The following is a 14234-nucleotide window of genomic DNA, read 5'->3' as shown; positions in this document are numbered from 1 at the left end:
ATAATTATGTCAGAAATTTCTTCTCATACTGATGTTAAATGTGCTTGTGTTGTTTTGATTTTCATTTGCTTTAGGTATTTACAAGCAGAGTCACAAGGAAAATTATAAATTTGGGGGGAGTCTTGAAACTGTAAGGAGATACAAACAATAGTTATTGTGCAATGTTATGGCCGTTTTGCCTTATTAAAGTGGTAATCATGCTTCATGACTGCAAGTTCCACTGCTGTTTTAATTATAAGTATGATAACCATATAGCACACAAAGCATTAATTAATTGGGGAAATAAATCACATTCTAATCTGTGCTTTGCAAAATTAATTATTAGTAGATATCATTAATATTGTCTAAATTTTTCTGTGACATGATTATGGTATTGATTACCATGTCCAAGCAGTGAACAAAATAAATGGAATCCTCTCAAGAAACTATTTTAATCTAAAATCTCTTTTACTATAGATACCAGCATTATCAATAGATGAACTGAACAGTAGCATGTTTGTTTCACAGATGTAGAAGTTACCAATAGAACAGTAAGTTTCTTTGAGTATTAATATAAATAATATTTGTAGGTTATATTTTTATTTACACAATTGCATTTGCTAATGCTCTGGTAAATACTTTCACTAATAGACATTGCTTATAACTTAGAGCTTGATTTAAAACATTCTAAATTTTCCAAATTGAAATGTAGATAGCAAATATGCAATTTTTATATAAAAATGACAGCTGGTATTGTATTTTCCAAATGAGCTTACAAATTCTGAAATATTTTCCTACTAAAGGGGTATAATTTGTTAGCCAAAGACAGAGTTCATCTTTCAATTTTAATTCTTTTCAACTTTTCTAAATTCTTTTAAAAATTAAATTTAAGCAAAATAATTTTGTCACAAATTGACTGAGATAATTATCTTAAAGACAGTAAGTAAGAGGGGGTAAGAGTTCAACCAAAGGACTTGTATGCATGCATATGAGCATAACCAATGGACACAGACAGTAGGGGGGTAGGGGGTGGGGGCGGCCAGGGAGAGGTCAATAGGTGAAAAAGGAGACCTATGTAATACTTTAAACAATAATTTTTTAAAAAGACAATAAGTAATATGCCTCTCCTATGTCATTTTAGAAAATAGTGTTTTTACAGTCTGCCATTTTGCATTGCTTCCCATGTAAGTCTACCAGAATTTCCCTAGCTGTTTTGAATTTTGAGTGACATAATTTAGTAATTTAATCAGTATTTCCATTCAAATCATGGTTTTTTTGTATGTAATTTTTGTTGCTGCTGTTGGATTTTTACCCCCTTAACCTTTGATGCCCTCTGTCTGGTTCAGAGCTTGTAATAGCACACACTTAAATTTGAGCAATTGTTCACTTGGTACATGTGACCTTTGAAGCCACTTAAGACTCTTAGGTATTTTAATTAATTAATTATAGGGACTTATTTAAAAAGTATATCAATTCTGAATTGCATACATTACTCTTTGAAATTCTCACAACCAGAGTGTGTCATTTGGTTGAAGAAGGCAACAGTCCTATTCTCTTAGTGGGCTGGTTCCTCAGAACCTGGCTAGCATTTCTTTCCTGCTGAGAACACCCATGCCCAGAGCATGTAGCTGACTGTACATTAGATAAATAGGTCCCTTCAATCATAAGAAATGTTTTTTAAAGATACCATTGAGTATATGGAATAATTGAAGTAGCTGTGAATTGTAATAGTTTTCAGTGGTATCATTTGGGATAGTGGCAACTTGGGAATAGCACCAAATATGAGACTGTGGGTTTTGTGAACACTTCCCTGATTCTCATGGGCTGCTTCACATAAAAGTAAACAAAGGTTGTCAAATTAACTTCCTAACAGAACATGTTTGGAAATAGTGATTCCTTTTCCTTTGATTCCATTAGAAAATGTACAGGGATTTGGCACACCATAATCACTTTAATATGTAACATGTTGAAAATTTCTCCAAAGTTTAAAAGATGTAATTTTGTAAAATACTATATAGTACCTAGATTTCATATTTATTCTCCAATACATTCAGCTAAAATGTTTAAAGTTTATTTAATATTTGCATATTTTGAATGATTGGAATCAAATGTTTTTTTTTTCTATTTTCCAAGTACAGTAGACATTCAATATTACTTTATATTAGTTTCAGGTGTAAGCATGATTTTTCAATATGCTTGTTGAAGGAAGTGGATGGATGGGTGGATGCTTGTCAAAAGTCTTGGCACTGTGTAGATAATGCATTAAACAATTGAACTCATCTCTGTTAACTTAGGGCAACTCTGCGCATTAGCACTCAATGAGAACCATGCACTTTAGAGATGAATCTTTAGAGACCATCTCCAACAGCCCCATTTTTACAGATATTGAATATGATATTCAGAGTGGGGAATATCATGGTATAGTTCACATAAAGAACTGGAACAAGAACAAAGTATCCTGACTTCTGCTTCAATAACCCTTAAATATTTCTCACTCTCTTTTTCCATTTCAGTTGAAATTCTGAACAACAGAGTTATGGAGTATCAGAATCTTTCCATGAGAACCTCCATATGGCCTTTCTATATGTAGTATTGTACGTCCTCTTCTACCAACACAACAATAAGCATGATGCAGTCAATATACCAAACAAACAAAAATACCAGCCAACAAATTAAAAAGAAAGCATTAAACAATCAATGGAGATGTCAAAACAAAACAAAACATGAATAGAAAACGAACTACCAACTTATTTGAATTATTAGGTAGAACACTACTATAAAATTTTGTAATTTGTCACACTGTTCTTTGTGATTTACTAATAACTATTAGGCTGAGTAAATCTTCACAGTGGATTTTTGGCTTACTGTGCATTCTTGGTGGGTAATGTTCATCTGTTTTGAAGTGCTGTTACCTTACTCTTTTGTTTACACAGTAGCCTATTAGGTTGATTTAAAAGGTAAAAATTATACCAAAATACCATTTTCCTCATTAATGTATTGTACTGTATTGTGGTATATTGTGTTGTGTTCGATTTTTACATACTACAGAGTTTTGCTGTAATATCTGTGGTCTTTGGTTTCAACGAAAATGTTACTGATGGGAAACAGAAATATGTGTGCTTAAAAAATATGACAGGTTAATGTTAATATGCTTTCTCTGTTTAGAATATTTCTGTAGGTTTCTTGGGGCAGACATTTTAAAAGCCTTACTTTTGAGTGTTCACAAAACCTGTTCATAAACATGCATGTGAATAATTTATACCTGCAGATCTGACCTTGCATAATATGATCCCATTAGTACATTATTTGTGAGAGACACATAATTACCTGCAAAAAAACAAACAAAACAAAACAAGAAAAACAGGGAACTGCTTAAAACATTAACCCCTAATTTCACTCTTTAAATGGCTTATAAAACTAGAATTTACCTTTAAATGAATCTTTCAGCATTTATACTAAAAAATATGTAAAGTGCCCATTACATGTTTTATGGTTCAAGGATCCTATCTCCTAGGTTGATTGTCTAAAACAGCCATTTGTCATCTTCAGTTGAAAAATTGGTACTTGGAGACTTAAAGATATGCTAATTACAGGTAATAAATTAAACGGGGATATGGGGACATGGAGATACTTTTTACACATTGGAGAAAAGCCTGTAAAAATCATTGGATTGCTATCTTTTACACAAGAGCCATTTCTGAATGCAAATGTCTTATACTCTTTATAATAAGTAAGGTGCAATCCAGCAAAAGTCTGTCAGGGTGAAAGAGAATTAGTTCCAAGTGAGGCCTTTCCTCCCCAAATGGACAATCTTTTCTATTGATCACAGTTGGAACCTGAGTATAGGATTAGAGAAATGGCGGGGGTGGGAAGGACGATGGAAAGACATTTAAAATTATTCTTTGATTTATTTAAAAGTTCTAGGAAGGATGTCCACAGTTGGCTAGTTCAGCTGAGTTTTCAGTTTTATTAAACACTTCAGTGAAGTAGCAGTAGCCTGTGATATATGTTAAGTGTTGCTTTCCCCAAACTTTATTAACAAGAGTCTCTCTCATCAAAACCAATATTGATTTGGATTCGTTTGTCTTTATATGTATTTGAAAATTATAACAGAGAGGTGTTTAAGACCCTTTGGATGAGACAGAGTGGCTGCACTCCACAGACCTGAACTGAATTCACATTACTAATTTTTATGAATTAAATTTATAACCAAGTAAAATAGTAATTAATTCCTGTTATATGATATGCCTCATCCACCTTACTCACTTATTAAAGTTACTATTATTATACAGTAGTGGAACCATATGATATTTTACATCAACTTAGATTTAATGTTTTCTAGTTCCTTAAAATGACAAAGAAAATCTGATTTAGGATACCTTAAGCAGGCTAGTAGTGTTTGAATCACAGATCAATGGAGTTGGTAAAACCTTCTCACAGAAGATGAAACTGAGGCCCAGGGCATCTCATTGGCCATTACTGTGCTCAGTTGGGCACAGTCGGACACCAATATCTCCAGGCTCCCAGCTGTTCCTCTTTTCACATCATTTATACTTCAGGACATTTGAGGCTCCATCCCAAAGCTGATCAAATTGGCTCAGAATACAAAAGAGCAAAATTAGCTCTTTAATAGTTGATATCCTGTTGATCTTAATTATCAATCCAAATCATGATCATCAGTGATATCTAAATGGTATTGCTTATATGGAGCCATCGCCATTTATTTACAGTATTGCCTGGAGTTAAAGAACAAGAGGTGTTCTGACTTTTACCTATTGATTCTTTGAACCACTTAATTTCTATTTCCTCAAATCTTAACATTGATAGAGAAGAAAGTAGAGTACACCTTTGTGAAATTGCATGTGTTTGGAACTGAGTTTTGTTAAACCTATGTCAGTGCCTCCCAAGAAGGGTAGATCTGATCACAGGACTCCAGGAAGGATGCACCTAAGCTAGTCTGGATGTATTCCTAAAGGGGATAGAGATGTTTCAGGGTAAAATGAACTTTTTTGTGTAGTTTGATATTTTTGATGCAACATGCTGTCTCATTTAACTTTTTAAACTTCTGATGAAGATGTGCATAGACAGCAAACCTAGAATACAGTTGTTTTCATGTTGCTTTAAGCACTGGACGACATTAATAAAGACTTATATTTTAGTAAGAGGTTTGGTGAGAAATATTCAGGGTAGTTGAATTTTGGGTGCCACAATTTTTTTGTTGTTGGCATTTTAAAAATTGTTTTATAAATGAATTTAAAGAAAGAAAAGTAAAAGCACTAAAGTTTTGATACATGTGCAAAAGAATTTTGGCATGATACTATTTTAAGATAACATGTTTTAAATTAGTTGTGCAATGACTTGTGCAACATCTTTATTCAAGAAAAGAAAAGAAGATTAGTCATTAGACTATAAATTTTCAGATAAAAAGAGAAGTCACAAAATTAATCAGTGACTCTAAACAGTAATTTACTGAATGAATTGTATATATAAAATTCTAATCACTTGTGATTCTTAGGTAAGATTTTATAAGCTTTGTAATTTACAAGGGCCTCTATTTTTAATTATCCAAAATTGTGTTTGTTCATTTCTCTCAGCCTTTTGCAAAAATGTGCAAGAGTGCTGACACTTGGACAAAATAAGTCATGTATACAGATAAAATAATCTAAAAATTATCTTTTAAGAGGGTTTTAGTAGTGTCAACTTTTTATAAAAAGCACTGTGACCATAAGTATAATTTAAAGAGAGATTAAGATTACATCAAAATTAAATGGATTCATAAAATTGGTATTTAAATACAGTATTTTCTTTTGCAATCGGAGCATGACTCTGTAACCAGCTATTGCATTTTATTTCACTTGTCTAGATTAGTCTTTAATTTGTAGTTGATTGTGATGTGAAAAGCCATCTTCTCCCTAGTCCATCAATCTTCTCCATCCATTTTTTAACATGTTTTAAAGTACTTTGATTTTGCCGGAAGTGTTGTCCTATATCACTGGGCTGTGTTCACTAGTTGGTAGCCTCACCAGCTCTCAAATTGGGAAAAAGCAAGTACCTCCTCACTACCATCAGTAGGAACCGAATAAAATTAACCTTTACAACGTGAATCAGTTTTTAATAGCCTGTCCAGTAAGCATAGTAATGCCTGAATAAGGAAAACATTGACATTAAATCGTATTAAATAATATGTAAAGAAGGCCCATTGCTACTTGGAATGTTATTGGGTTCCCTTACCATGCCTTTGGAGAGAGTAGATGAGGATGCTCTTAGGTAAATGCAGCCACAAGGTTTTTGAGTTATTGTAATCTGTAGGATAGGTTGTTTTGCACAGAACTATTAGAAACTGGAATCCTCTTTTATTTTTTAACTCTTCTACATTTCACACACATTGAAATAGAAATAGGGAAATATGATTTCCCAATTCTGTTGAATAGATTTAGAGAGATAGTGGCCTATTTTTAATTTTGCCAGTGCCTGTTAAAAGTAATAGAATAAATAGTATGTAAAAGGGTATAACTTTTTTACAAATTTAGTTGATAACCTAATCAAACTGTAAATATAATGACAAATTAAGGTTCTTAGCACCAGCTCACTAATTGGTGCCATGTTTTCATTTTTCTTGTTAGTTTTTAAGGTTTTGATTTTATTACTTTTTATATCACTAAGTGACTAATGAATTTACTTTTGAAGGAGAATTAGAGAAAGTTTAAGATTTTACTACATGTGTTCAACCTTCTTAGATAGGTTCTAAACTGACACTGAAGCATAACAAGATATAGATTATAATCCATAACTATTCTTTACAGTTCACAGTTTAAGAACAAACTTTATATACAAATAATAATTTTAACTAATTATATTTAGTTGCTTTAGCAACAAAACTACAACATGGCTACCTTTAGACACCTTTTTGGTGAAAATTTTATTTGTAAACTATACATGGTTTTTGACAGTATGAGCATGTAGAAGATACATCTCAAATCTCAGAAAACATATATGGTTGATTTTCTTTTTGTCCAAAATTCCCATTTGAAAGCTGAATTTGTGTCCTTGTGTGACTTTTTTTTATCAAAAAGTTTACAAGTTGTGGATTCTAAAATCAAGCTTTATAGATTATAGAATTTGTTGTGTGTGTAGGGTTTTATTCCACAGTATTTGGACTTCAAAACAAAATTGTGGTATTTATGTTACCTGACCTTTTTTCATAACTTCATTTATTTAAAATTATTCAAGTGGCATAGCTGTAACTGCAGAAATTCTCTTTTCTGGAATTACATACTTACACAAATATATCCAAATGAGGATTAAAGAATGATAAAAGCATACTATTAAATTAATTCACTTGCAAAAACATGCATAAAGATACTGTGGAATGACCCCTTAACAGTGTTGAAGAGACATATGCTGCAGTTAACTGACTGCCTCAGTTAGGGTGCGAATGTGTGAGACACACCTTTTTTGCACTTATGTACATAGTCCATGAAAGCAATCCTTGGAGGTTTTTTTTTAAATATAAGAAGTCTGTGAGAATAGTGGAAAAGTTAGTAAGAGAGAGTTACTTCTAAGGCTTTGAGAGGGAGAGATGTTGCTTTGCTGGTGTGAAGGCTTTCTAGTTTGCTACAGCTGACCAAAAGAGTAGACTGGTAACAGGTAGCAGCTCAACTTCAGCTAGCAGCACTGAACAAAAGTTAAAGTACTTCACCTTTTAGCAAGATCACTAGCAGAAATTGTTTGCTTTTTAAATTAATCCTCACTGTAAACACACACACACACACACACACACACACACACACACACACACACACACACACCCCAGGCAGGTTTCTAGCTGTTTTTTCCCCCCCAATGGTTGCAAGTAGTGAAATACCCTGTAAATTCCAAAATGGATATTCTCATTATGATCAAATTAGATTACATCTTTCACATAAAATTATCAATTGATTATATATATAAACTAATATCTATTTAAGTGACAATCAATAGTTAACATCTACCACTAATTCCCCTTTAAGATCCAGGACCCAAAACCAAATTGGCAACCATCGAAAGATTTAATTTAACAGTTAAGTAGGGCCAGTATGCGGCATTTCATTCACTTCAACAAAAGAAAAAATGCTCCTGGTACAACTTTGTAAATTGCTTTATTTGCCTTATACCTGATCAGTGGAAGCTGTTTTCTGACTTAACCTTTACCAAATTAGAAAGTACTCCATTGTGCCACTTCAGCTTCACACTGTTTTAACTAAACAGGAGAGAATCAGCAAAAAGCTTACATACATAGGAGCTGGCAAAGAATTTTTCAATCAAACTATCTTTGCCAATTTTAGCTCCTACATCATATCCAGATGACCATTTAATATTTTGTTGCCTCTAAGCAATGAGGTCCAGAAAAGGTCGAGGTTATAAAGGATTAAGGAGAGATCACCACAGGTACTTTGAGTCCTTCACATCTTGGGACTTGTTGCCCTTGCCCTAGAGAAGGAGCCCATCCTGGGGGTGAGGGAGTAATTAATATTGCTACCCATTTTGATAGTTCTCACAGGGACAGGAAAATAAGCCAAAGCTAGAAAGCAATCCAAGCCTTACAGTTGTCCAATAACTCAGGGCCAGTTGATTAGAAATCTGTTTTTGTCCCTTCAGCCCATATCTTTAGAGTCAACCTATAACTAACAGCCTGACTATCTGACCAGCATTTTCATGATATAAAATGTAAGCATTCACTTATTCAGCATTTAAGAACTTCAACTTCAACCTTATCACCAACATATTTTCCAACATTTCCTTGTGAGTGTATAGCCACAAGAATATATTTTCATGAAGTCAATAGAAATATAGTAAGATTTTCAGTCAGGAAAAACAATAAAATAGTAAGAATGAACCTAGAAACATCACAAAAGATATCCAATTAACTTCTGGCATGTTGTGCCTGATGACAGCCACTGAGTCACACTCTTTGGCACTTAAACAGAATAGCTGTGTTTAAAGAAGTAAAAGTAGAGAATGAAGTCTAACAGAATGTGAATAACTTGAGGCCAAAAGAGGACCTCTGTCATTAAGACTGGGAAAAGGTTTAGTTGGCTAATTCATATACTTTCCAGCCTCTCTACTTGTCCTTGCCAGGAAGAGAACTACCCATTTAATAATCTGAAACAGGATTATTCCAGAGAAATGTTAACTTTAAGTAGAACCCATCCTCAATTATAGTGCTAGACCTAAAAGAAAAATAATGTATCACTTTGAAGTAAATCACAGCTATTCGCAGATATTGCAAAAATCCTCACTAGTCATCTTCTACATCACATTTTACTTTAATAACATAAATACCTCTGTAACAAGACCTAAAAGTAACCCAGTTTTAAGCAGTGCTCTTTTACCCCCAAAACACACAACCTAAATGTTTGTCTGTCATAGAACTGCATGATTTCAAAGTTTTATTTCTGTATACTGATGCTATTTTTTTAGTGATGAAAACCCAATTATTTTGTTGCTGGCTTTTGTGTCTAGTGGTTGAGAGAATGATATAACTATCATATCATTGGATTCTGGAGTTGCCCCTTTCAAAATAAACTTCCCTTTATTGCTTTTGCTGCTGCTTTATTAGAAAATGAACTTTTATTATTATGTCCACTAATTACAATATTTTAAATTAAGATATTTTAATATGTTCTTAAATGTATTTTTGAGGGCCAACTCTCCACATTTTTATAACAACAATCCAGTATAATGTAGAAAATGGAAACATGTATTTTGGGTAGAAAATGTCAATTTAAAAATACCTATAGATAAGAAAATTATTAGCCCTGTGCAACAATTATAGATTTTGACCAACATTTCAAAAATATAAATGTCCCATAATATTTTAGGTCATAATGTGAGCTAAGATGCAATAGCTCATTCTCTCAACTGCTATCAATAGGGCACCTAGATGCTTTGATTTTTATGTTTTTTTTCAAGTTTTAGTGCTGAACTGCTTTTTGTGTTTAAAAGTGTGCATTATACAACTCATTTTAGTATGCTATTTCTATGTTCATTTTTTTTTTGGTCTTTTAATAAAATGTTAAATTTCTTGGTTATGTCTTTTTTTTATGAATCCATATCCACACGTTAGGGGTTCACTTAAAAGCTATTCATGTTCTAGCATATTAATCCTCATATTTAGTATTACTAATGTAAAATTTTAAGTTTGTAATTTGGTTCAATGTTATATTTCATACATAGAATAAATTTATTTCACAATATAACTTCAGTATTTTGAATTATATAATCATCCATTGTATTAGATATATTATTCCTATGATAGTGAAGTTACTAACCCCATAAAGATATACTTATATTTTAGTAAAAGAAAATTTAAAATTTTGAGATAATTTTTATTGGTTTCTATTCCATTTCAAAAATTGAGGCATATTCTAAGATATATTATTAGAAGTTTTGTAATTTCCAGTTATTCCTTTCTACCTTTCATCTTTAACATACTATATGAAACCAGTGCTGTTCATTTTATTCTCTACAAGATGGACATCAACGGTTTCATAACAATGAGATGCATAGATTTTTTTCATTAAAATGTTTTCTCTCACTTAAGATTGGTTTTGTCCAATAAATAGCACAGGAATGAAAGGATAATTATGTTAGGTTTTTAAGAAAGCAAAATGTAATTTGGTAATACTTTATTCTGTCAGATTTCTAAATACTTAAAAACACTAATTGTGAACTTCTCATTGGCCACCATTTGGTAGTGGGGCTGATGGAAAACTGTGGTGAAGAGCCTGTGGATGAGAGGTTGTGACAGAATAAAGTATTATTATTAGTCACACATCTATAACAGTAAAATGGGACAGGGATGAGGTTGGGTCCCTATGTAATATCAACTGAATCATACAGAGCTACTAGCTCCATTGCCCCCTTATGTTTTACTATCTCTGAGTGTGGTTCCCACTATGGCAATATACCAAATTTGAGCATTTTGATGTATTGTTGTGCATGTTTCTGTGAGTCTGTGATAATCCCAGCACTAAAACCAATTCAGTATATAGTCATTTATAAGAGGTATTTGACCTCGTCAGAATTCAGTTTATGTCTTTCTCTTTGAAGCTGCTGAATGATAGGTAAGAATTCAGGGCAGGCATTCCTGATCATCATGAAAATGAAATTTCTATTGGCCAGAAGAAAGTTGACCAACAGGCAAAACCAGAAGGACACCCATACTCTGATTTTTTACTTGACTCTTTTCTGAATTAGAAATATCCATTTAATTTGGCCTTCCCAAGTTTTTCTTTTGGTGCCTGGATTTAAACTTCTCCCTTAGGCAGGAGGACAGTGAGGCTGAGGAATAAAAGCCAAGAGCACCAGTGATAAAAAGGTAAGCCACCCAGACATAAGGATGAGGTTTGGGAGAGGGACAGGAGGTCTAATTTTGTCCTTACAAATGGATGCCAAAAAGGAAAAGCACAACATTCTGAAGTAGATACAGAAATCAGTATAAGAAGGAAGTTCTGGTCAGAGTAGCCCAGTATTTTTGTTGTGTATGAAAACAGAGTGCAGTGCAAAAGCAGTCAGGGAACACAGGCAAAGCACAACAGATGCATGAAAAATTATAGGTTTACCTAATAAGGAAGAAGGAGGTTTCTCCATAAGAGATTCAGTACATTTCATGCACGTAAAAGTGAAAAGAAAGAGATTGGTAAAAACTCAGAGTAACAGTGGATGAATAGCAGCAAGCAGTAGCAACAGCACCTTTCAAAGCAGTAACAACTGAACTTGAGAGGATGCAGAAGGAATCTGAGGAGACTCTGCAGTCAGCATACTTCTAGAGATGTTCTGGTTACAGAAGATGACGGTCAACCCATTAAGGATCGATGTAGGTCTTAAGAAGAGAGTGGGAAAGAATAGGATCAGGACTGAGACTTTGCTTTAGCCTTCATGACCTGAAGAGTTGAATGATTCTTTGCTGGGGAAATTGGCAGTTAAGAGAGATTCATATCTGTGTTAAATATATACATATATATAAAGTGGTTATTGTTCTGCTTTTGTTAACTATTTAATAAATGTATGTGTAGTTAATTCAAAGTGTCTTGGTTTTTCTCAATTTCTATTTACAAAGTCCCATGTTAAGGAAATCTATGGGTTGTTATACTTGGAAAACCTGAACCCACATGAATCCAGACAATCAACGGTTACAATTTGGGGGGGGGGGTCCAGATAGAGGTTGCTAATAAATGAGGCATTTGTGTTAATAGTCACACTTGAATTTGGACTGTATACAAGACCTCACTAAATATCAAGCAATTGTTTACCATAAACTGAGCACCAGTCAATGGTAGAAACCACTATAATAAGCAACTCCTTTCTCCTGATAGACACCATCAGTGATATTCTAGATCCTGAATATGCTTGAAACCTTAAGAGTCATTGGGCTGAGCTCTTGGGGCCAGAAGAGCACCCAAACCAGTCAGGAAAAATAGCATGCAGCCACATTCACTATTTTTGTCCTCTGCTCTCTACATCTGCGAAAAATGTCCCTGTGGTAAAAATAAAAATATACAAGATCCAAATATTGTTAGGTGACATAGAGAAAGATCAGCATAGGAATTACCTTTGAGTAATTGGACTAAGAAAATCCTTAAATAGTATTTTAAATTATTATTGTGTCCACATTTAGTGCTGTGCCATTTGTTCCACCCTCCATATTACATCCTGAGTAACTTTTCTAAGGTCTAAAATTGATTACTTCACTTTCCTGACAAAATCTTCCATAGCTCCTCATGGCCTAGGGAATAAAGCCTACACTCTAACATAGGATTCTTCCTTGCTTTCACCTTACACTTCCCCTCTAGCTTTATCTTTCCCCATGCCTTCTATAACCTAAGCACTCTCAACAAACCAAAGCACTGTTGGGAAAATATAATTTAAAATAATATTTTCTGCCGGGCCTGCATGGCTCAGTGGTTGAGCGTTGACCTGTGAACCAGGAGGTCACGGTTCAGTTCCCAGTCAGGGCACATGCCTGGGTTGTGGGCTCCATCCAATCAATGGTACTCTCTCATCATTGATGTTTCTCTCGCCCTCTCTCTCTCTCCCTTCCTCATTGAAATCAATTAAAAATTTTTAAAAAATGATATTTTCTTCCAATTCAAAATTCCTTTCCACAAAGGTAATAGTGGAAGAAAACACTTTTATTATTGAGTAAACATTAAACCAGAATTAGATGTGCATCACAGGCAATCCTATATAATAAAAGGCTAATATGCAAATCGACCAAAAGGAGGAACAACTGAACAAACAACTGAACAACCAGTCACTATGATGTGTGCTAACCACCAGGGGGCACGCGCGGAACATGGTGGGTATCGGCTGTGGTGGGATGGTGGAGCAGGTGAGCGGGGGCGCCAGACCAAGGTGGGGCACCAGTCGCTGTCATCGGGTAAGCCTCTGGTGGTTACTGAAAATTCTTTGCTCCCACATGCCATGGTCCCACCCTTCACTCACACCTGCTACTGGCACTGACCCTGCTCACACCCACTGCCGGCACCTGACACCGGCCCCGATCACTCAATCTCTCGGGCACCATCACTGGTTGCAAGCAGCAGCTGCCTGCCCTGATTGCCCCTGAGGACTTCTCCACCTTCCTCTGCTCCTGAGGGGCAATCGGGACCGGCAGCCACCTCTCGCACCTGCTGCTGGCACCTGGTGCTGTCCAATCACTCAGTGCCTTCAGTGGGTGTGAGCAGCGGCTGCCAGCCCTGATCGCCCCTCAGGGCTTCTCCACCTCCCCCTGCTCCTGAGGGGTGATTAGGGCAGTAGCCACTTGCACCCGCTGCTGGCACCAGCCCCAATTGCTCTGCTCTGTCAGCACATGGGAATGGTGATGGTGGGAGCAGGGCTGCCTGCAGACAGGGGACCAGGGGCTGTGGCAGGAAGGGCCGGGCAGGGGCACTGGAGGATGGGCCAAAACCTGCCCCTGTGCCCACCACAGCCTCGCGGCCCACAGTTCCTTTCAAGGTGCACAAATTCATGCACTGGGCTCCTAGTCTACTAATAAATTGCAAAGATAGGAAGGAATCTCACCTCCTTATACAGCAAAGCAGATACAACCCATTACGTACATGTTTTCAAAATAAACCATAGCTATCTTCAATAAGAGGATTTGACAGCACCTCTTGTCATTCATAGTGTGTTCTTAATTTATCATCATAATTAGGGAGACCAACTATGTTGACTTTATCCTTAGGAGAAGTCCACAGAATATTTTGCAAATT

General features: G+C 35.1%; 1 protein-coding gene across 6 annotated transcripts in view; it reads left to right on the top strand.

The window, feature by feature from the left end:
• MBNL3 (muscleblind like splicing regulator 3) overlaps positions 1–3310 on the top strand; it is a gene marked incomplete at its 5' end in the record, with an annotated part of 59820 nt that extends 56510 nt beyond the window's left edge. For 4 of the 6 annotated variants that reach the window (XM_081115229.1, XM_081115228.1, XM_081115233.1 and 1 more), the window contains 2 exons: positions 457–530; positions 2493–3310. In XM_081115229.1, the coding sequence (XP_080971355.1) occupies positions 457–513 (57 nt within the window). In that variant the 3' untranslated portion in view covers positions 514–530; positions 2493–3310. Of the gene's footprint in view, positions 1–74; positions 131–456; positions 531–2492 lie in introns of all 6 variants that reach the window. The other 2 variants (XM_081115232.1, XM_081115230.1) reach the window with 1 other exon arrangement.
• Positions 3311–14234: the final 10924 nt, after the last annotated feature.

This window comes from Myotis nattereri (genome assembly GCF_964212035.1).
Source record: "Myotis nattereri genome assembly, chromosome: X".
NCBI classification, from domain to species: domain Eukaryota; kingdom Metazoa; phylum Chordata; class Mammalia; order Chiroptera; family Vespertilionidae; genus Myotis; species Myotis nattereri.
This window is presented reverse-complemented; position numbering and strand designations above follow the sequence as displayed.